Source organism: Arachis duranensis, chromosome 9, assembly GCF_000817695.3.
Source record: "Arachis duranensis cultivar V14167 chromosome 9, aradu.V14167.gnm2.J7QH, whole genome shotgun sequence".
Lineage (NCBI taxonomy): Eukaryota > Viridiplantae > Streptophyta > Magnoliopsida > Fabales > Fabaceae > Arachis > Arachis duranensis.
In genome coordinates, this window is record NC_029780.3 from 12,948,088 (window position 1) to 12,972,655 (window position 24,568).

The 24,568-nt window shown below is 31.8% G+C and overlaps 1 protein-coding gene, 1 long non-coding RNA gene and 1 pseudogene across 5 annotated transcripts; 2 read left to right on the top strand and 1 right to left on the bottom strand.

Moving 5' to 3' along the window:
* Positions 1-3,260: 3,260 nt before the first annotated feature.
* LOC127741638 (uncharacterized) lies at positions 3,261-6,191 on the top strand. Of its 2 annotated transcripts, XR_008002749.1 has the most exons (4): positions 3,261-3,737; positions 3,834-3,924; positions 4,041-4,188; positions 5,707-6,191. It is a non-coding gene; the product is annotated as an uncharacterized LOC127741638 (long non-coding RNA). The 2 variants fall into 2 exon arrangements; XR_008002748.1 differs by lacking the exon at positions 3,261-3,737 and having other exon boundaries at positions 3,750-3,924.
* An 829-nt stretch (positions 6,192-7,020) lies between these two features.
* LOC107464796 (phospholipid:diacylglycerol acyltransferase 1-like) lies at positions 7,021-11,443 on the bottom strand (annotated as a pseudogene).
* A 6,266-nt stretch (positions 11,444-17,709) lies between these two features.
* On the top strand, positions 17,710-22,372 carry LOC107464769 (PHD finger protein ALFIN-LIKE 3). 3 transcript variants are annotated; one of them, XM_016083734.3, is made up of 5 exons: positions 17,710-18,052; positions 18,681-18,713; positions 19,496-19,724; positions 19,915-20,050; positions 21,724-22,372. In XM_016083734.3, the coding sequence occupies exons 1-5, from the start codon at positions 17,956-17,958 to the stop codon at positions 21,991-21,993; spliced, it is 765 nt and encodes a 254-aa protein (XP_015939220.1). In that variant the 5' UTR covers positions 17,710-17,955; the 3' UTR covers positions 21,994-22,372. The 3 variants fall into 3 exon arrangements, with proteins under 3 accessions (XP_015939220.1, XP_015939221.1, XP_020988060.1); XM_016083735.3 differs by having other exon boundaries at positions 21,727-22,372; XM_021132401.2 differs by having other exon boundaries at positions 17,710-18,028.
* Positions 22,373-24,568: the final 2,196 nt, after the last annotated feature.

Sequence of the window (24,568 nt, forward strand, 5' to 3'; positions counted from 1 at the left end):
CCATCATCTAGCAGAGGCAACAACATCTTTTTTTTCCATCTACTCAAAAGTCAAGGAAGAAATACAGAGTGAAAATTCAGGGTGGATTGGGTCGAATATTATCAAACTTATAACTTGAAGGAAAATAAAATTATTATCCTGAAGATGGACTACTTGCAGAACTGTCAGATAGATCTGATAATTGAAAGATTTTAAAGTCTGTGGGTAATTGAAATCCTAAAATTTACATTTACCGTATTTTAAACTCATGAAGTGTATTGTTAATATTATAGTATTTTTTGTAAGACTCAAATTTTTGAAAATTGAATAATTAGTTATTTATGAATTAATATATTATATTAAAATTTTGTTTTTTAAAAAAAATTATTTTTAACAAAAATTATTAAATAGAATTTTATTATTATTATTATTAAAATTTAATTTAATTATNAGAAAAAGAGTTGGCCCGAATGCCATTATATATCCATAATATATATATCTATATACATATAACTAGTAAAAAAATTAAAGAAAGCAACGTGTCAATTCATATATATATATATGACACATTCCCCTTATATTTCTTAATCATCATCATGTACGAAGGGTACCATTCATTCTTTGAAGGAGAAAAAGAAAGAGAAAGGCCTGAGAGAGAGAACGTGAAACCATGGCCAAGCTGAGTTCGGTTTTTTGAAATTTGTAATTTTAATAAAAAATTTAATTCGATAAAAGTGTTCGTATCCTCTTTCTTTATGTATTGGCGTTATTTTTGTTCAGTAGAAATTAACAGTAATGTAATTTCTCTTTCCTTTGAATTCGGCCAATTTGAATTCTAAGAAACACAGAAGATTTTTGACGTTTTTTTCTTCAGCAGTTCGGTCAGAAAGCTTCTCCGAAACTTCTGTTGTTTTGATTTCGTACGGAGGTAGGAAATTTTATTTAAAATTAATCGTTTTAATTTATGAATACCATTAAAGTTTAGTGAATAAGTGAAAATAATTTATAAATGTCTCATGACTAGTTTTGTTGTTGTGAGTGGTTAATTGATGAAATTGAATTGCGACTAGTTGAATTGAGGCTGTGACTGATGTTAGTTTTCTGATTTTGATGGAATTGTTTAAAATTCTGATTTATGAGATTATGCTGAATTGGTTGGTTGTAGTTGAGAATTCTGATTATTGAGTTGGAAAGTCGGTTTGATTGAATACTATGTAAAATGATTTTCTTTTTTTGATTTGGGATACTTTGATATTGAAAATAAATCCGCATTTGAAACTATTTGATATAGTGGGAATGAGTTTTATTGATTTATCAAAAATGATTCTTTTAGTCTTTTGAAAGAGGTTTAAATTTGAAATGGTTTTGAAGTTGGTTTGGAAATATCATGGTTAAGTAAGAACTGATTTTTGTATGAAAGAAGAACTTCTTATAAATAAAGTAGTTTCGGAGGTTTGGAAAAGGTTATAAAGAGTAATGTTGGTTTTAAATAAAAAATGATTTGAGTTCGGTTTATTAAGAAAAGGAATATCTGCCACAGGAGAGTAGAGAACAAAGATCAAAAGAATGTATTAATTAAAGAGATTGTCTACCACAGGAGAGCAGATGTGACATTGTTTGGGCCTTAGTGCCAAATGTAAAATGGGGACGCCCACACACTGAGAACTGTTTTTCAGATATACGCTTATTGATTTGGAAAGTTACACTTTATGCGACCTAGCCGTACGACTTAAAGTCACACTGTATGCGGCCTAGCCGTATGACTTATAAGCACACTGTATGTATTTGGAAAGCCATACCTGGAACTTGTGCCCGGATAATGTCGGGAACGGATAGGCAACCGACACATGAGCTCATGGCTTGCACTAGGAATAGACATGCATCATGTTGTTTGCACATTTGTATTTGGTTGTGTTTACTTGCATTACTTCTTTGTGATTGTGCTGTTTGACTTGTTTGTATGTTGGTTTGGACCTTTTACTTGTGCTATTAGTTTGCAAATGTATTGATGTGTTTAAGAATTGATGTTGTGATTGTTGATGATTAATTATGTGACTGAGAGATGGGTAATGTAACTAGTTTTATATTTAAAATTTGATTTGAGTTTAGAGATTTCGAAAGAGGTAATTAGTTAGTTAAAGTAAAACCAAAAGTATTTTCAAAAAGGTTTGATAGAAATATATTTTTTTAGTAAAGTTAATTATTTGTATTTTATTTCACTACTTTTACGGCATTTTCATTCTCTACTGAGAACGTGTGGTTTGTTCTCACCCCAAAGTCTCCCCCTTTCAGTGACACAGGTTTGAAGACTCAGTTTGAAACTGCGGGCGATTATTAGTCTTATTTGAGTTAAGTTTATGCGTTGAGTTGCTTTCATAGAATTCCCTCACCTTTGTTATTAAGCTTTCATTTTATATAGAGGGATAGGAATTGTATCTCAGTTTCATTTGAATCCTTTTGTATAATATTTATTATTATTAATAATTATGTGATTATTATTATTTGAAAATCTTTGAAATGTGGTTTTAATTAATAGAAACAAAAGATTTCGGGTTTTCTTGAAAATTGAAACGCAAAATCGAACTAAAGAGTCAATTTTAAATAGTAAATAAGGAAAATAGGTTAGTAACGCCTCACTTTTGGTACGATCATGACGTGATAAAAGTTAGGGTGTAAGACCTCTAAATTTTTAAAAGTTATTAATTAATTATTTACGATGCATTATATTTATTTAAGACTGTATTTTGGAGATTTTTATATAAAAGTTGAATAAACTCTTATTTTTTTTATTTAGAGTTCTTATAATTGAAAAATAGTGAATATTTTATATGCCTTAATTTTAAATATTTATATTTTTAACCTTATCTAATAAATGAAAAAGAATTAATTTATTTATCTTATCTATAAATGAAGGAGAATTAGTTTATTTGTCTCCAATTTTTATTTAATTAGCATTTAATCGAAACTAATTTATAAATTTATAATTGAAAGGTATTTTAAAGATAGATATTTTATATTTAATTTAATATAATATCTCTTAATTTTATTAAAATTTAACAAAACCCTAATTTGGCCAAAAATCCCTAATTTCATATTTGTCCTAAATTAAACCATACATTTCCAAAATATCACCCTAACCCCAATTTTCCTAACCCTAGCCGCCTTACCTCCTTCAGCCACCAAAGTCCCTTCTCTTCTCCCAAACACAGCAACAATTCGTGGAAAAAAAAAAAGAAATAAAGATAGAAAGGGATGAGAGGAGAGGGGAGCCGCGGAAAGGGAGAAGGGGGAAGAGAGGGAGACAGCGCCGGTGGTGGGCACCATTGCCACCGTCGCTGCCGATGTGCCGTCAGGAGGAAGATCCGAGGGAGAGAGAGAGAGCGTGGAGTTGAGGGAGCAGAGAAGCGTGCCGCCACCTCCAGACGCTGTTGCCACCGCCGTTCACGAAGAGGGAAGAGAGAGCTCGCGGGTGAGAGAGGGAGCGTCGCGCCAGCCACTGACCTCGCGTTCGTCGTCATCTTTGCGGGACTCATGCCGCTGCCGTCACCTCGCCGTGAAGTCCGTCGCGGCGTCGCCGTCAGGAGTCCGAATCCGAGGGAGGAGAAGGGCTGTCGTCATTCTGTGCCGCCGCGTCCTACCACCGCTGCTGCTGGGCCGCCGTCACTATGAGGAACAGAACGCACGAGACAGAGGATAGGGAGCTTCGTGGAAGCTCCGCCACTGCCAACGCCGTTGTCGAAATTGGGCTAGATTCACCGGTAACTCTACTTCCTTTTTTGAAAATCTGTTCTGCTCCTAGTTTGTGCCACTATTCTGATTATTGTTGGTGTCTCCGTTGCCTTAATCACATGGAGTGAGGCTAATGCCGCTAGGACGCGTGTCTAGGTCTGATTTTTGTTCTTCTGCCGCTGAGAGCCAACACCAGAGCTATTCCTAATGATTCTGGTCGGATATTTTTTTTGATTACAGGCCATTTACATGTTTTATTATCTTTACCATGCTTGTTCTGATTCGATTTTTGATACATGTCCTTTGTCTTGGGTTTCTTGAAACTGTTTCAGTCACTGTAATTGCAATTTATATTAACACGGCTGTTGTAAGAGGCGTCGCGACTGTTGCTGTTCCGTGGAGCTTATTGTTATCACTGTCGCCGTGAATTGAAAGAAAAGGAAATTATCATGATAAGTTACGTGGATTCAGCTAACTGAGGTAGGGGTTTTCTTAAAATTTACTTTAACTTACAGAGTTGTTATAAATAGATATTAATGTGAGAAACATATGTCTGTGATTATGATTGTCTTATAAATGTGGTTGTTTGCTGGACTGAATGACTGATTGCTCAATTGTTTGAGTAGTTTGTGATTGCTGAAAAGAAATTAGTTTGAAAGGTTATTTAGTTGATTATTATGAAAAGTGGTTTTCTTGGTTTTGAAGCTATTTTTGATAATACAAATGAATCGGCTCTAAAAATAATTTGAAATATGAAGCTGAATTAATTTTGGAAACGGTTTAATTTTTAGTTAGTCTGATTTTATAAATGATTTAGTATATGAGTTGGTTTGATTTTAAAGAGAGAATTATTATTGGCACTGATTCGCTTTGAGAACAGTTTGATATTGGAACTGGTTGAATTTTGGAAATGAATGAGATTGGGAAATGGTTGAGAAAAGATTTGAGAAATGTTTGGATGGGACCCGAAAAGGGTGGCAGAATCCGAGTTTTAGAGGAGATGCTGCCGAAATTTTATAAAATTAGAAGTTCCATTTGAAGTAGTTATTTTACAAGGTTTAATTTTAAGCGTTATATGATTTAAGATTACTTTATTTATCAAAGGAAAAGTTATGTTTTGGATTGGGAATTGTTAATGGATGGAATAGAAAGAAGGATGGTGATTTTCTTTGAAATATGGTTTTGAAATGAACTTGGAAAAGAGATTTGGATCGATGAATGATTATGATGTTGAGATGTGAACTTTGAATTATCCACATGGCTTATGAATTTGAGATATCTGAGATACGAGGTTCCCTGGATTAAGTGCCGTGGCTTGCCACCACGTGTACCAGGTTAAAAACTCGATACTCTGTTGACCCTACGATGTAAGTGTGACCGGGCACTATATAAATTCCCGGGAATGTTACCCCCATTGAGCAATATTGATTATTTGAGAAAAAGCTATGCATAGACTCTTGGGGATGCACGTCGGGGGACCGTCTAAGTACAATTCAGACTTGTCGGGTTGGCTGGATAACCGACAGATGAGCCTCATCAGCCATAGGACAGGCATGCATCATATGCATCTGTATGCTTTGCTTGGGTTTGAACTTGTTTTGGTTTGCCTAATTGCTAAACTGTTCTTAACTGCTACTTGAACTATTTGCTGTAACTGCTGCCTACTTGTGCTTTCCTTGTCTGTCTTGCCTGTGTTTGTCCTGGCGTGCTACATTTGAGAATGAACCTTGATGCTGAATTAATGACTGTGTTGTTTGATTGTGTGGTTGGTTTCTGATTGAGATTTGCTTATGAGAAACGAAAGACCTTGAATTTCTAAAAATGTTAAACACTGCTTCTTTGAAAAGGTCTTGAACGATTAGCTATATGATTTTAGAAGTATTCATATGACAATGATAGTCACAGAATTTGAAAACAGTTTTCTTATTGAATATCTTCTTATGACAACTTTGAAACTCCGTGGTGAGACCGTGTGGTTAGGTTCTCACCCCCCTACAGCTTTACCTTTTCAGGAACCGGATGAAGAAGCGTTAAGAAGAGTTATATTGCGTTTGGTTGATATGTTGTTGTATTAGTTAGATTATTTTCTTCCCTCGTCTTTGTTATTACAAGTTTGTAAGAGGGATAGGAAATTTTATGTTTTATATGTATAATATATTATGAGTTATTATGTAAGAAGTCTTGTATATGAATCTATGCTTGTTTGTAGTTTTCTTAAGGTAAAGTGTTTATTTTCGGTTTTAAAGGAAATCAGCGGTACAGAATCGAGTCACAGGCTCCTATTTTAGTATTTAGTATGTAAAGTAGTCGTAATACTCCTTGCTATCAGAGTAGCGCAGCCGGAAGCGTGACTTCTGATAGTGAGGGTGTTACATAGGGTGTTACATTTTCAATGTCTATGTTATTTTGAAGTAACTAAATTTGTATGTATAAGCTTCATAAAAAATTTGCTGGTCTTTCTGAGTATAGAGAACTTCATGGATTGAATGGTCTAGCGCCTGTTGCTGTTGATCTTTTCATTATGACATGATGCAAAATTTTGTTACCTATTTACAATTTACATATTTAACATATATTGGAAAAATGGATTCAGTAGTAATTGGGTAAAATATAGTGAATACACAATTTATTATATTAAAAAAAACTTAATGTTTCTGTAAACAGTGATAATGAGAACAGAGTTATTATTATAAAATATACAGTTAAACTTACTCTAGAGTAAATAAATTAATCATAAGTAAACTGTTCGAGTTGAGTCACAAGAGCCTCAAAAATATGGTAAGTGAACGAACTTATTAACTCACTCAAAGACAACTTATTAACTAATAATTTGGTTATGCGTATAATGTTAATACAACTCCTTGTGTTTTAAAATAACAAAATTATATTGTTATGTATATTCAAGCAAATATCTATAAATTGATGCTATTTTGATATACCTTAAAAATATATGATGTCCTAAAATTTTTTTTGTTAAAAATTATTATTTATAATTTTGTGCCATCAATGTCAAAATTGTGTATTCAGAGAATTGCATATTTCACTCTCAAATTAACATGAGAGAGAGCTAATAAGATCCAAATATTTTTAAAATTACTTTATCTAATAAAAAAAATAAACAATCGAATAGAAAATTATGACTGATTTTGTGGTGTACACATAGCCTTGTCATCATTTTAAGTATATGCGTTAGTAGCAGCACCAACAAAAGAAGATAAACGCATGCACCAAAAGAGAAAATTATTAATGATCTGATATAATTGAGAAGTGTCTTAAAATTATTGCTAACACAAACATAAAGAACAGGTAACATTTCAGAAAACTCAGAACACATAGAAATGATTGGTTCGATGTCACAATGTCAATGCTAAAAAGATCAAAGATTAATGCACATTTGCATTTAATTCCTAACAACAGTTCTTTATAACATCATGGATAATACTCATGCTAAACTAAGGTAACAATGAGTATTTATAATCCAAAAAGTAAAAAATAATTTAACAAAAGAAGGCCAGCTGAAACATTTATTGCAATGAGAGTTAATATTTTCAGACCCTTTGAAAATCTCTGAGTGAACTCTATCTCCACCTAAGTCCTCACTAGAGGCTCTTGCTGCTACTCGTATAATATCTTCAATAAGTGTGATATTCCCAAATATATCAACATGAGCACCACTCTGGGTTCCCCTTCCTCCGAGAAGATTAGCCGGAGCAGCGTGTTTATATTCCCTTATGAACGTTCGGATGCCTGAAGGATTAAAGCGGACTTTTTTCCGCCAACCTTTTGCACACATAAAACCAGCGCTTAAGACAGGAAACCCCATTAGCACATAAACTCCATCCTTTAAAGAAGGGTCCTCATCTCCACCATTTGCTGATGTGTCAATCTGAAACGGAATGTAGCATTCCAATTGGAAAGTTGATTTATAAACATAGACTATTTACGTTGGGATCCCGATCCCATACATACAGTAAATCTCCATATCTGTAGTATGTGGTAATCTGTAGCAGCAGGACAAAAATATAACACAAACCACAAAGAGAAGTAGTATAAATAAACAACGGATTTTAAAAGATAACAGGATACGATATTATAGAAGATAGCAAAAGCAAGAATCTATCAATACCCCCAACTAAGGTAATAAAATGATTAATTACGTAGTAGCTAAGTGCCAATAATAGTCAGATTCTAGATTGGCAGTCTTCTTGTGTGCAACTTCTACAAAATGTTTACTAAAGCAGTTAAGTAGAGAATCTCACCTTATTTTTAAGAGATTAGACCAATATTTGTAATACTTGTATTTTGGGTCATTCAAATTATCAACAATTCCACAAGAAAAATACGCATCTCCAGACTTCATCATCGTAGGTGCAACAAAACGAAGGAGATCTAAAACTGCATCAGCAGTGTAAACTTTATAATCTGAAACAGCTCTGATTCCCTCAACACCCATTTCATGATACTCTGTCCAAATATAACAAGTAGACGTGTTCATATGGTTCCTCTTCCCCTTAAGAGAACCCTGCCAATTGCACAAGTAATAAAAAATATAAACCTCAAAAGAATGTAAATCAAATAAGGTGATGGCAACTGCACGAGGTTTGAAAGTATCGACAACTTCAAGAATATCAACACTCAAGAGACAGATGCAAAAATATTTTCATCTGTTAATACCATTAATATAGAAGTGAATCACATTAGTTTTACAAAGAAATAACATAACGCTTGATTTAACTTTTTAAGTGAACACAAATTCAAATAAACAACTACCGGTGACAAAAAAGATAAAGAATAACATGAGTATTGAAGACAAATAGTAGATATCCACCCAAATTTTTTTTATTATTTAATTGCATAAAATTATATCATTTAAGATTGTAAAAAATAAGTTTCAAGATAAAATTACATGTATTCATAATAAAATGATTAAAAATTGATATAATATCAACAGTCAAAATAAAATAAATATCTAGAAAAGATAAAAACTTAAAAAAATAGGGGCCTTTCTAACCAATAGGCATGCAAAAAAAATACAGATAAAAAGCAATGGCTGAATTCAGATATAGCATAAAAATAAATTCACAAACTACATACATTTAGATCTCAACACTATTAATATTTCAATAATTCAATATTTATCTGATAGTATAATACCAGAAATTTCAGATTGAAACAACTAAAGTAACATTATAGCCTCTGTTAATTCAGAATTAAAATTCACTGCAAAGTTATTTTCAATTTCTTTATACAAAATGCTATTATTATAAGCAACGTAGTTAAATTTTCCTTTAAAAAAAACATCACCTTCATGAACTAAGTTTTGAATTCCAAAATATTCTTCATCTTCTTGTTTAGTGGCTATGGCAAACCAAAGATAAGAAAAAAAGGAGTTTTAGAAGGCGTACAAAAGAAGAATTTACACCAGCAGCATCTATCCCAAGATCCTTCCGAGGAACAAAGCAAGGTTTGAACCATCCAAGTGAAATGTTCCTGTCTCTCTGAATTCTAACCGTATCTCTTAAATAATGGCACACAAAGCATCCATAGACCAGGCAGATTCCCAATTTCAAAAGCCCCATATCAACGCACCGAAACACATATCAATAAATTAATTCAATGAGATAAGAATTAGAATAAATAAATGAAGGAAATAAGTAAGGAAGGGTTACTTCACAACTTTTTCAAGGCGGGTATAGGCTTCGAGCACATTGATAAATCAATAGCTCATGTGCTTATCCCGGTAACTTTTAAAAGAAAACAAATAAATAAATAAAAATAAAGCAAAGTATGATGTACAAATTTTAAAAAATCAATAGAAGAACACTCATAATTCACAATATTAAATTTCTACGAAAAAAGAAATTACACAAAGATAATAAAAAAAAACCTTTAACCCTATATAAAAGAGACAGTTTTCTAATAATAATGTTTATTTTACTCATTTTGTGCACTGTAATAAACTTCCTTATTCCCAAATTGATTTCGGAACTTATAGTTATTTTTTTTGGTTTATCCAAACGGTATCTCCAACCCGACAGGTTAAGGACTAATTCGTTGCGGATCTGAGCTCCATTTAAGGGTCTGCCGCTGGCCAATGAGTTGCTGCATGCACAAGACGGGGTTCGAACTCCCGACACTTGCTTAAGCGGACAAGTGAGTTGACCACTCCCAATGAATGAATACATCATTAGAAAACTTAAATCAATCTAATGCCTACTAACCTGTCAAAGCTATTGGATCACCTCACAATTGCCATCATGAAAGCGAAAAGACAGCTCCATGACCACAAGTCTAGCTTTTCAATTTGACCCATATTCCAATCAGCAATCACTCCCACAAATCATCCCTCTCCCTAAATCCTACCCTAAATCAAGTGTGTATGAGTATTAATAGCTCAATAGTTCAGTGTACATTATAGAAAATTGAGTATTAAAATCAACGAAAAATTACAAAACTCAGATTTAAAACTTGCGAACCCCAATGAAAAATTAGGAACACAATTGCAAACCCTAATACAATTACTGCATATTGAAAATGAAGAACCTAACAGAAAATCGAAAAAGAATCTTTCTTCATAAAGACAGAATTCAGAAAAAAGAATCAAAATTATTCAAAGCTACTATGAATTACATATTAGAAAATCAAATTCAATCTGGTGCCTACAATTTCTAGGATATTCAGAGAGCAATTGAAGTGTTTTCATATGGATTGTATATAGCTCTTATTATGTGTCTCACTTTCATTGTGTTTTTTTTTTCACATGTTTATGTTTCAGTTACTGCTAGAACTAAAAAATTAGCCACGTTTTAACTAACAAAGCTAAAAGAAGTATGCATCTATGTACAACAAAGGTATGTTTCTTTAATCTCCAAAGAAAAATTAATCAATTAGGAGCAGAGTTTATAACACTTACAAATTACAAATTTTATTAAAAGCTGTTTCAGGGTTCATGATCATCCAAAGATCTTATTTATAATGGTAAGATAATAGTATTCATCAAATTCTTCTCATCTTCTGAAGATAAATAAATTTTAACTGAACATATTCTCTGAGAAAGAAACACAATGATTCTTACCTTAACACGCTTAACATGTTCCTCCTGTTGTTGCACCCTCTTCAGTTTATCCTCTTGTTTCTCCTTTTCATGTAACAGAAAATCGAAAAATAATCTCTCTTCATACAGATGGAGTTCAAAAAATTAATTAAAATTGTTCAAAACTGCTATGAATTACATATTCAAAACCCAAATTCAATCTAATGCTTATAATTTCTAGGATACATGAGAAATCCTAAATCAAGATAAACCCAACTAACCTCCGAGATCTAATCGAAGATCTTCACCGCTTACACCATCAAATCTAAGAATCAGAAGTAAGAGAAAAATCGAACTTGTAAAGCTAAATATCTTTCGGTTACTTCGCCAAATTTATCACAGAAATCGGTTATCATCTATCTAAACCCTAACCTAATAGCACGGTAGAGCATTAGTAGAAACAGGTGTCAAATAATAACGTTTATTCTCATTTCATATACCAACAAATCAGAGTATACATAATAGTAATTAACATTTATTTGAAACAATATCAACAAATTCCTAAAAAATACGATAGCTAAACATCTTATATCTAACCTGTTCTACTGAGCGAACATTTGGAATTAAAGGACCTCTGCTGTGTTCAGCTCACTTTTCCAGCCCTTCATCCGAGGTCTCCCATTTCAGTCGTGAATTGGCCATAATGGTTTCCTTTGTGGCCTCCACAATGCCTCCGAAAACTGGTAGAATGTAGAAAATGATCGACAAACAGAGAATCAGATTTGAGAGTGAAAGCGACACGTGAGAGAGAAATCGAGAAAATGAGAAAGAAAGGGAGTGTCACACAGAGAAGACGAAATGATCGAGGTCACAGCACCGAGAGAAATGATCCAGGCTAGAAGGAGAGAATAACCAATTCAGGAGAGAATGAGGGGAATTAGGGGATTAGAGTTTTCGAGAGAAATAAAGAGGAGAGGACAGCGTCAAACGAAAGATAGAGAATGGAGAAAGAAAATAAAAGCGAGAACAAAACGCTTTTGAGTTACTCCGTTTTCAATTTTTTATTACAAATTAATGTGAGAGTGACGCGTGGCTTCAGGAGCTACGGCCATTATACAAGTAATAGATAGAAGTCACGTTTGGCTTTCTTTGTTTTTGTTTCCTTAATGGCTTCGGCCAAAGAAAAGGATCAAGAAAAATATTATTAAATAATAATACTAATTGAAGTGTCAGTTTAACAAATTGTTAAGTCAGCGATTCAAATTATAAATATTCCAAAGGAATGTTTATGAAAATTGAATATTTATGAAAATTAAATATATTAAAATATAAATAATAATATATATAAGGTTAAATATATATAAATTACTAATATAAATGACATTAGTAACTTAAAAATTAAAAGATATTTGACGAAGCTTTATTAACTCTAAACTCAAAAAATATCGATAATTACTTATAACAATAATAATAATAATAGTTAACCCTTCTTTTAACTACAACGAATAAGAATCAACTTGTCATCCATTATACACGTGATACTCAACAACTACTAGTGAATTAAAGCCCATGTGGACAAACCCTTTTACTGACACGGATAAAACTAAATTCCATAGTCCATACTGCAGCTTGAACGCGGCGAGAGGGAGAAAAAAGATAGCAAGTACTACTCTCTCTCTCTCTCTCTCTCAACGAATCCGAAGTTCGAAGGGGACATGGATTTGATTTGCACCTAAATCCTTGGATCGTCCATGTGTCTGAAGAAAATAAAATTTTAACAAAATAAATTCATTCAATAAATATCAACAACTCATAATAAAGATTCAAGTATTGTTGGAGCAAGATGAATTCAAATCTAATTTAGCCAACGTCACTTTAATGACTCGATAGCTTATCCAAAAATGTGTAATACCGAACGAATAATTATTGTCTGAACAAATTCTTTTAAAATGAGGAGATCAATACAGTAAAAATGATAATTTAATCATAATTAAATAAAAATAATAAAACTTACACATAAATACATAATGTTAGATATAAGCTTATTAATAATAATAATTAATTTTTTATTTTTTTTCTTACTTTAAAAATTATTTTTCGTTATTTTTTATTGAAATAAAATTCTACATTCAAGCAAAATACTTAACCAAATTGTTATAACAATTTTTCAAATCACGCGTCTTCTTCTCCTTTTCTCCTCCTTCTTCTTCTTTCTCAATGTTGCGTCTTCTTCTTTTTATTCTTTAAGTAATTTTTTAACTGTTTGTTCGAATTTGAATCGAATTACTAATAAATCAGAAGCAGGAATTTAAAATAGATCAGGCAAAAATAGATCATAGTGTTCAAAATATTGAATGATTTAAGTTCAAATTAGTTGGATGAGAGTGACTTGATTTTTATTTTCTAAATCGAATCAAGTGGACGAGGTTTGGATTATTCAATTTTGAATTGAATGGAATTGAATGCAATCGTTAAATTCAGTTATATATGAACACCATTTTCGTTTCGGTTCATTTGGTATTATACAGCGGTTTCGTTTTGAAAATATATTCGATTCATTCGGGATGCAGGTGTTTCTAAATTCGAATTTATATAATGGACAATTTTCGGTTCATTTGGTATTTTACAATGGTTTCACTTTGATAATATTTTTGCTTCATTCGAGATTTATGTTTTCTGAATTCGAATTTATATAATGGATAATTTTCAGTTCATTTGGTATTATACAACGGTTTTGTTTTGATAATATTTTTGCTTCATTCGAAACGCAGGTGATTTTGAATTCGGGTTTATATAATAGGCAATTTTTGTTTCATTTGATATTATATATTGGTTTCGTTTTGATAATATTTTTGGATCCGAAGTTATTTAATAATGTCACCACAAAGAATCAAAATCAATAAAGATGTTAGCAAAGTGTTGGTATTATTGGTGATGACGATAACGAAAGAAAAATATAACGAAAAAGGAAAAAAAAGAAAAAGACACATAAAAAAAACCTACGTGCACGAATTTGAAAAAACGAGGAGGAGGAGGAGAAAAAAGAGAAGACAAAGATGAAAACGAAGAAGTTGCATTATTGAAGCGTGCGTGTGATACACGCTGGAGTGATAAAAGTAGTTTTGTTGAGTTTGAGCCAATTTAGTTAGACTTGATTGCCAAAACACTTGGATGTGTAGCTAAAGTATTTTTATTGTGCTTTGCCAAGTGATAAACATAAAGTGCTTGCTTATCCAACACACCTTTTAAAATTATATTTAAAGAAAAAATTGAGATTGAAAAATAAAAATTAAAAGATAAAAACAAAATTAAGAATTTATATTATATTTAGTATAAAATATATAAAATTAAATTATGTTTTAATATTTTATTTAATTTAAAATAAATTTAAAAATTAAAATAACCAAAATGAATATTTTTATTAATTGAAAAAAATCATATCTCTGTCTTATTTTTAAAATAGTCTCCCACCATTTTTTTAGGGTCCTTTAAAGCATCTCACCCTTCCTTATCGTATATTACAGTTTGAGTATCTTTTTTTCCGTTCATTTTCTCTAAGAATTATCATCATCATATAATTATCACCATTATTAGAATGAAAGAAAGAAAAAAAATGGTGCCAAAATAAAGCTATAACGATTATCCAACAAAATCAACATTGAAACAAAAATTTTAGAAAAATACTAGAGAATTATTAAGATTTATTATTTTTATTAATCACTGTTTAAGAATTATCAGAATTTATTATTTTTTATCATTATTTTAAGTTATCAATTTAATTCATTTAATTTAGTAATTCAACAATTTATTTTTAGTCTATATTTTTAAATATTAATAATTTATTAATAACTAAAAATAATAAATTTTAACGCTAAACATTTTTCTAAATTTTAACAGTTCTTTGTATAACAAGAAATTACAGAGCTGAAAACAAGGGTAAAACACTGACACTCCCATAGCTCCGATTCGGTTTGAGAAGGATAAAAGATAATAGAAAGTTGAAAAAAAAAATTGTTATTTGGATATGTGTCTTTTTGGTTGTTTCAAAAAGATTTCTTATAATAGCTGCATCGGTGCAATGTTAGCCCAATGCCGACGTCTGTAGTAGTGGTTGCAACGGGAGATAAGGGAAGTGCTACATTGGTGCGATAATGGGAGAGGAACGTGGTATCTGCCATTTGTGAGGGTAAAGTTAGAATATTAAAAAATCAATGAGGGTATCTGACAAAATAAATGTTATTATAATTTTAGTATTTTTATTAATTTTTTTAATTTTAATTCCATATATTTTTATTTTTTAAAAATATTAAAAAAGATTTTGTATTTTAAACTAAAATTTTAGTTTTAATTACTAACTATCAAATATAATATTAAATTCTAATCCTATGATATTATTGACGTTACCAATAAACAAACACTTTTTAATTTTATTATGGAGATTAGAATGGGGTAAGACTACATTATAGAGAGCAGGCGTGCTTTATCTGCGTATGGTATCAGCGATGTAGTAATCAGATGGTGCGAGTTAGAGTTGACTAATCGGACGGTCTGAGTTCTTTGTGACAAAACGGACGATCCAAGTTGTTCCTCCCCAGCCACGTATGGCATACGTGTTGTTTCACACAAACGGTGCCCCATTAACCCAACACTGCATGCACACACAGAGCACACCCACTCTCTGAGTCACTTTCCCCTTCATTCCTACCCAGCATCTATTCCTTCTTCTTCTTCCTTAAATGTCTGCTTCATCACCTTTATTCAAAAACAATTAAAATGTCAAAGAAACAAAAATTTAGAAATGTTGATCGTCCTGAACTTCACATTATAAAATATCTTAGCTATTCTAATTCTGTAAGTTTATTTGTTAATTTTTTTTATATTTCAGAATTATAATTATTATTTTTAGAAGTTGAATTATTATTTTTTATTGATAGAAATTTAGAAATATATATTTAAATAATAGTTAAATACAGTTGATTCTTGTTTAAAATTTTTTGTATAATAGATTAGTAATAAAAAATACTTTTTAAGAATTTTTTGCAATAATTTTAGAAGTTATAATTAAGTAGTTAGGTGTTATAATTAACTTTAGAAATTTAAGAATATATGTTTAAATAATAGTTAAAAATATCTATGTTTAAATGTAATTAATTTTTGTTTAGATTTTTTTGTAATATAATAAATTAGTAATAAAAAATACTTGTCTAGAATTTTTTGTAATAATATTAGAAATTAGAGTTAAGTAGTTAACTGTTATAATTAATTTTAGAAATTTAAGAATATATATTTAAATAATAGTTAGAAATATATATCTATGTTTAATTTGCGTTATTCTTGTGGCTGAATTTTTGGTAAATATAATAGATTAGAGATAAAAAAAAATAGTTTTTTAGAATTTTTTGTAACAATAGGTAATTTTTCGTAACAATAGATAAATTAAATCGTTGTATAATTTTTTGGAATAATGTTGATAATTTCGATTAATAATTAGGATTTGTAAAATGTAAAATATAATGTATTTGCATTTTTGGTAATAATTATTTATTTATTGTTAGCCTTTTAATTGATAAAAATATATTATTGTAGTTGAGGTTTTAATATCAGTACAGTGGACCATTATTAATTAGATAAAAATTAAAAGTATCTATTAGTTATTATTATTTATAGTAAGTTAGAAATAATCTCTAGGATTATTAATTAAATTTAGAAGTTAAAATGACTTTGTTTGTGAGTGTATTTGCCACGTCTGTCACATTTGAAGCTACAGTGCCGTCACTTTGATATTCATTTTCGTTCGGACCAACAATTTCGTAATTGCTTTCAAACTCTTTCTCATTGTCACTATCGTAATCTTTCCATATAATATTTCGGTCGGTTTCAGATTGTTCGAATTCAATGTACAACTCGATGAACGAGATTTGAGCACGACTTTCAATATACATTGAAAACATCTCTTGCATACTCGCTTTGTCCATTATATATTTTGTTTGAAATTGAACGAATTCACCAAATACTGGTATGTGATATCTGTATAAAGTACATGATATTTTTCTTGATATCTCCGAACATATCTTTTCACAAATCACACATTTGAGCTCTTCAAATGAGATTGTGAAGGGAATAACAATATCTAACGAATCGTCACAAATAAATTTTACTCCTTCAAATATTTGCAACAAAACCTGATCAAAATAATACTTTCAAAAAGACTCTATCATCCATTTCTCTCACTCACTTAAACAGAAACAAAAATTTTACTATCAATTTTTTTTTCTTCATACCCAACAAGAGAGATACAGGAGCATAAGAAAGAAGAGCAAGCTAAAGAAGAAGAAAATTGGATCTGATAAGTTGTTTACGCGTAATTTCTAAAAATTTTTTTTTTACTACATATACAAAACGGACGGTCCAATTAGCTTCTATCAAAATTCAAATATTCTCTTCATAAAGAAGGAACTCTTCGATTTATTTACAAAATTTTTCACCCAAAAAATTTAAATAATTCAATTTCTTCACACCAAAATTCAATAAAAATTATTCCGCATATTTGTTTAACACCTCTAAAATCCATAACGAAACACAACACAGCTTGTCAGCTTCCATAACTAAAAAAATGAACCGTAAACAAACATAGTCTAACAAAACTCGAATAAATCATAAGTAAAACAATGTTTGCAATAAATATGTGCGCCTTAAAAGTGCAATCAGAATAGTGATTGGGAAACAATGTTTATTTCCAATTTTCCATGGACGTGGTGGGTATTTGAAATTTTGATTGTTTGCACTTTGCATCCAAGCAGAGAATGGTACTCGCTTCACCACGCCGGCTCATGCGTGACCTCATTATTTTGTTTTTGAATTTACACCCAACAAAATAATAATAATAATAATAATAATAATAATAATAATAATAATAATAATGATAATATATTATTATTATTATAAAAATAATTAAAAGGAAGAATGGAGTTGTCTTGTGTGAGCTTCAATTTGCTATTTTGCTTGCAGAGGCACAAAGCAAAGGAAGCCACCACCACCTCTCTCTCTTTCTCTGGGAAATTCGCTTAAAGCCTCCCTTTTCTCCCCGTAAACGACGTCGTTTCACTCTCACTCTACTACTTGTATTTTTTTTGTTTCCTTTTCTGATTTCGGTTTCAGTTTCGGTGTTAGTGTGTGTGTGTGAGAGAGAGAGAGAGAGAGAGAGAGAGAGAGCAATGGACTCGCGAGCTCAGTATAATCCGCGCACCGTGGAAGAGGTTTTTAGGGATTTCAAGGGTCGCCGAGCAGGTCTCATCAAAGCCCTCACCACCGGTATCCAATTTAGTTATTTTTTTGGGTTATTTTGAATTTTAAGTTCTGTCTGTGCTCAACCCTCTTTACTAGTTCAAGTAATATGTGCTCTGTGTGCAAAATCCTTTCTTTTTGATTTTGTATTCTCATTTTTCTTCTCAATGGGTCAACGAAAATTTCCAAGTTTTGTTAACGTGGATTTTTGGATTTGGTTATTGCGATTACCCGTAACGTTCAGGAGTGTAGCTGAACATTTTAATTTTTCCTTTTTTTTCTTCCAAAGAAAATTCATGATTTCATGATATTCATGTTGTGGCATTGCCTTTCAACATTTAGAATGGTTACTTTTTTTTTTTTTTAATTTTTCCTAAGTTGTGCTTAACTTGGACTTGTTTTGTATTTGTTGCGGTTTGTACTTTGTAGAATGTGTTAACCCGCAATTGCTATAAGATGCACTTCTTCTAGATTTTGTTTTTATTGAATTTTTTTTCTGATATTTTTTTTATTTGTATTTTTGTGTAAACATGTTATATTCTTTTGGATGTGAAATTTGCTACTTAGTTAAAGCATTCAGCACTTTATTTTCGTACTCTTGTTAATTAGAAGTGTTTTGACGCGGATGAACATTTTCTGCTTGATCGTGTTGCAGATGTTGAAGAATTCTACAACCAATGTGACCCTGGTTAGTTACACTCTTCTTTTTTCACGTCGTTTTACTATGTGTTTCCAATGATATTTTCATTAATTTTTTTTCAATTAGTTAAAACTTGAGGGAGGGCAAAAAAGCTCTTGGATATTGCTTTGCAGCCTGATTCATTATGATATTTGGAGGATTGCTATTTATTTCTTCTTTTTGGCTCATAATGTAGATTTAGTTGTTATTGCTCTTTGGGGTTTGCTTTTGGTTCCTTGAGCACTTGTTTTTGCTTTCCTCTCTTTTGTAGATGCACCACCATTGATCTAATTCATCTGTACTGTCTGACTAAGCTGTAGCTTTAGTTCTGTGTTTCAATTGAAATGTAATTGTTCTCTGTCATGTGTTAGCTTTGAATACTGACACGGCAATAGTTTAAAATGTAATGTGAAAATGACAAAATGTTACTAAGGGTTTCTTGGACTCGGTGCAATATTTTTCCCCACAATTTTTGTGAGTGGTTATTTTGTTTTAAAAAACTTGGTTATCTGGAACTTCAGGGATTCACATTTGCTTTGCCCACTTGTTCTACTATAATCCTTGACGTATAACAAAGGAGATATATATTATGCAGCCCTTTAGTTTCATATAGAAGTAGTGTATAGAAAGGATTACAAATAATTATCTTTGGTAGGGCATTATGGTGTTATTTGATCCATTTAGTTGACTCCACCAAGCAGGATAAGGCTTTGTTGTTGTACAATATCCTCTTCTGTTTTAGTATTTCATTCAGCATTGTGATTTATATATCAATTACTTCTTTCTTTCAGAGAAGGAGAACTTGTGCTTGTATGGCTTTCCTAGCGAGCAGTGGGAAGTAAATTTACCCGCTGAAGAAGTTCCACCAGAGCTTCCTGAGCCTGTGCTGGGCATTAACTTTGCTAGGGATGGCATGCAAGAAAAAGACTGGTTATCTTTGGTCGCTGTTCACAGCGATGCGTGGTTACTTGCTATTGCCTTCTATTTTGGAGCCAGATTTGGGTTTGATAAAGCTGATAGGTATGTCTCACTCTAAGGCATAAATATTTTCTTAAGTTAACTTGGAACTATGTTTTGGGACTTGAGATGGTTGGAACTTGGAAGTAAGATAACATTTGGGTCCTGCTTGTCTGGTTAATGGCATTGTTGCAACTTTGTTTATGTTTGCCATTCATTCATCCATGAAGTTATGAATTACCTTGTAATGCAGGAAACGCCTTTTCAATATGATTAATGAAGTGCCCACAATATTTGAAGTTGTTACTGGTGCAGCCAAGAAACAAGTGAAGGAGAAGTCTTCAGTTTCGAACCATAGTGGCAGCAAATCAAAGTCCAACTCTAAAGCAGTAAATATTTTTCTCCTTGCACTTACACATGGAAATTATGTATTTTTTGTCTGTGCTTGTTTCTTTGAGCATGAGAAACTCATCTAGGTTTTTCCTGTCTGTTGATACAGGATCCTTTAAAATTGAGTAGTCCATGAGTTAGTTAATTTTTTTATTTATTTTTCGGGGTCTCAGTAGAATTTCAAAATAATGGAAAGATTGTGGAAATTGAAAGTGGTGAAAGTATGTGCAGCATTGAATATTTATCTATCTTGGAAGGTGAATGCATCTCCTTTTATAACTTTTATCCCTTTCAAATAAGCTGTGTTCTAAATGACTGAGTTGTCTGGTGAAAAGGGAATAACTGTTTCATTGACTGTGCTTACTGCTTTAGTGTTGATACTTTTCAATACATTCAAAAGAAAGATGATTTAAGAAGCAAAAGTTGGTTGTGCTGGAAAATTTTGGAAGTTGTGGTTAGTGTTAGTGGTATTCTTGTGATTCAGTAGGCTGTGTTTGGTAAGGGTTTGTTTGCGACTTAGGATTTTTGAAGGGGAAGGAGGGAAATCCTGTAGTATAAATTCCTTACCTTCCTCTCCCTTCCAGTATCAAATTCACAAACTACCTATAAGTGTCTCAAGACAGAAAATAAAGAGACACCGAAACAATTGTTGTCTCGGCTCCCATTATCCCCAGTATTTTTTTAGTTTATCTAAAAAATAAAAATAAAAGTTCCAATTATTTTAGTGGACTAAATTGTCTCCTGATAGAGACATTTTTGTCTGTTATTTTCTGTCTTCTCCAAATGGAGAGTACAGAAAGGAAGGGAAAGGTTGATCGTAAGATGAACTGAACACTTTAAGCTCTTTCTTTTTGTCTCTTACCTTCCAAAATCAAAATTCACAAACACACCTGTGAGCCAAAACAATATAGAAAAGCAGATTGACATGTGTGCATGTTCACATAAGATGAACTGTATCCCTGATATGCTTACTGTGTTTTACTGCTGACATTGCTCATGGATTTGAAAGAAGATGATTAAAGATGAAAAATTGGTTGCACTGGAAAACTTAAGAGGTTATGGTTAGCACTTAGCAATATTATTTTATCTGCCCGAAAACATACAGCAAATCCAATTGTCATGAGCAGTATGGGAACATGAAAAATTAGAAGTTTATATGAAGTATGAAGAGAAATTAATGGCAGCTGTAGTAGCTAGAATGGTAACAATATATGTTTTGACCTCTCCCTTTGAATTAAGCTGTGTTCTAAAAGATTGGAGTTGTGTTAGTGAATATTACACAATTCTATACTACACTAGATCATGCTTATGCAATAAAAAGCCAAATGATTTAAGATGAAAAAACATGGTTGCATTGGTTAAATTCCTGTATGCTATGGACTATGGTACTTAGAAAGATGAACTTTGTTCATAGAAAGTTTGTGGCCCCCAAAAACGTGTAGTCATTTTTATATTTAATAATATTTTGTATTTGGGCTTAGGACTGCCACACATGTGATCTGAACGTGTTATCTTAGTTTATCTCTGAATTGGAGTCACTCAAATGGACTATGACTAGAAAGTTTATTAGGTGGTAGAGTAACATGTAAATTACGTTATAGGTGATGTATCATATTTGTAGCTTTTAATTTTCAGATGGTTTTTGTTTTCCTCTAACTGTTGGCTTGTGTAGCAGCGTGCTCCGGAACCACAAGGTAGGCAGCAAAAGGCATTGCAAGCAAAAGATGAGGACGATGAACTGGACGAGCAAGAAGATGATGAACACGGGGAAACCTTGTGTGGGGCATGTGGCGAGCATTATGGCACCGATGAATTCTGGATTTGCTGTGACATTTGCGAGAAGTGGTTCCATGGGAAATGCGTGAAGATCACCCCTGCTAGGGCAGAGCATATCAAGCAGTACAAGTGCCCATCATGCAGTAATAAGCGAACTCGCCCCTGACATAAGCAAGTTACCATCAATGACAAGCCGTTGTTGCAGTCTATGCTTGTTTCAGGTTATTCTGTTGAATCCTAGGTGTTGCAGTTAATGGATAATTTCTATTTGACTCTTGTAGGTTTGCTTTTCTAGTCTGTAGAGGTTTTTCTGAGTTGGTTATGTTCATGTCAGCTGCAATTCATTCATAACTTGTCTTTAATCAAGCTGTAGCTTATGCATTGCTGACTTGGGAAGCTGTAATCTTTTCCCAAATCTTAGGGGAAACCAGGGAGTAATGATTATAAACATTTATTTAAAATTGTCTCCTTAATTATTTTCTGCCTATTAGAATGGATCTTTGTAATGAGCAAATTCACTTGATTTTGTCTTGTTCAAATTTTCATCATTGATTGAGATAAGAAAAAAATGCTGATGAATTTGTTGGACAGAGAATTGAAGGAAGTTACTATAATGAATAATCTGGCCAGCCACATTGATCTAAGAATGTGTTGTATATTTTCTCTCCACGACTTGCCTAGGTTGCTGCATTGCGGAGTAAATAGTTGCTTATTGGATAAAAAGGAGTTCATAATTTGAATTTTGCAGCGGGGAAGTAGGGCGTCTAAAACGAGCACAACACGATTTAAGGATTGCACTAATTTAGACCCTGACTTACTGATTGCATTGTTTGTGTTTCCGAATTTGTAAAAGATGCATCTAGTTGGTTCCTCACCTTATTTCTAACCAATTAGCCTGCCACCAACCAGTGACATGACAAATGAGTGCCACGTTGTACACCATAAAACGACCTTGTATGGTTTTTGGCGCTAAAGCGCATTGGAACGACGTCGTTTGACAAATCTAGAGAGTTATGTTGATCACTTTATCATCTAAATTCAAACATTTTAGCCCATGAAATCCTTGCGCTTGTAACTGCTTCCTAGGATTTGAATGATGAAACTATCCGGCTTGGTGGAGTCTGTTCATATTCTGAGCTTTGTCTGCGATTGCAATCGTTGAGCTCAGAAGGAGAAAGGATTCTTCGTGAAACATTAAGGTAAGTTTGTACTGCATAAAAAAAAGTTATGGCCTTACCAAGAAACAAACGCAAAAAGTTATAGCCTTACCAAGAAACAAACGCCCCAATTCCCACTGGCATTTTGCGCCGCCCAATCCACTTTCATTAAGCAACAACTAATTGTACTTAATTAATTACCATCAAAATAACGAAAACAGGACCTTCTTGGCCCTCCATCACAATGCCGCTATGAACGGCGTACCAGAAGAAGCATATTTTTCACACACGTAGCAGTTTTATAATGCATCACCTATTAACAACATCACATAATGATTTTGAGTGTAAGCATTATAGAGTTATTCCTAAAAATTAAAAATTTAAATCAGTTTCTATCTTTGTAAGTTTTGGGATAATGAAATTTTTTGTGAAATCCAATATTAAAAATTAATAATGAATGCATACATGGATCGTCAAGTGAGTGAACAGTCTATTATATATTGCGCTGATAATTCCGAATTGAATAGATATTGATACGGGACAAAAGTTATAATTGTTAAAAAAATTCGTCAAATTCGCTAAACCAGCACTATATAACCTACGGATTTTGGTTGGACTGGATTGTCGGGATAAAGGTTATTTTATTTTACTTTTTATTAAATAAAAAAGTGATTAGTGTTACAAAAATTAATAGTTATATAATTTTTTTAACACATGTTTTTCATTTTTTTTGTTTTATTCTTTTTTCAGATATTAGCTTTATTTATTTTAAAGTTAACTATGAAATTGGCGCCCACAAAAACACTTTTGAAAGACACAAAAGACAAATTAACTCCCAAAATATTTAAAAGTTTGACTTAGCTAATTTCATAGTTAGATGGCATTATTGATTATTTTTAAATAATAATTACATAAGCCAAGTCATCAACTCAGTTAGCCAAGTCATTAATTCTATTAGTCACATAAGTGTTTTTCGTTTAGGGAGATGTAATTAATTAATATTTGGACATTTTTGTTAAACTTTTAAATTTTTCAGGAATTAATTTGTCTTCTGCGTCTTTTAGGAATGTTTATGTCAGTAACTTTCGGATACTATTTTAATAGTTAACGATAAAATAAATAAAGTTAATAACTAAAGAAGAATAAAAAAATAAAAAATTTGTTTAAAAAATATATAATTATTAATTTTATAGTATTAATCACTTTTTTATTTAATAAAAATAAAATAAAATAACTTTAGAAAAGTTATCCAATCGATCAGAACCTCCATTGGCATCACAACTATTTTTATTAAAAAACAGGAAAGTACTATAAGTCTATACAAATACGGTCTACTCTTCCACCTACATTATACTTCATTAGTCAAAACATGACCCTAATCAAGCTGATAAACCAAATGAAACTTACACTCCGTTTGTTTGATGTTTGTGTCTTGTCAAGACATAAACACAGTAGGACGTGTCTATTGTTTAGATTGTGAGACACAAAAATAAGAAGGACATGTTTACATACAAACATATACAAAATACATGTATTTTATGTCTCAGTAAAATGATGAGACACGAATTTTGAGCGATGGACACG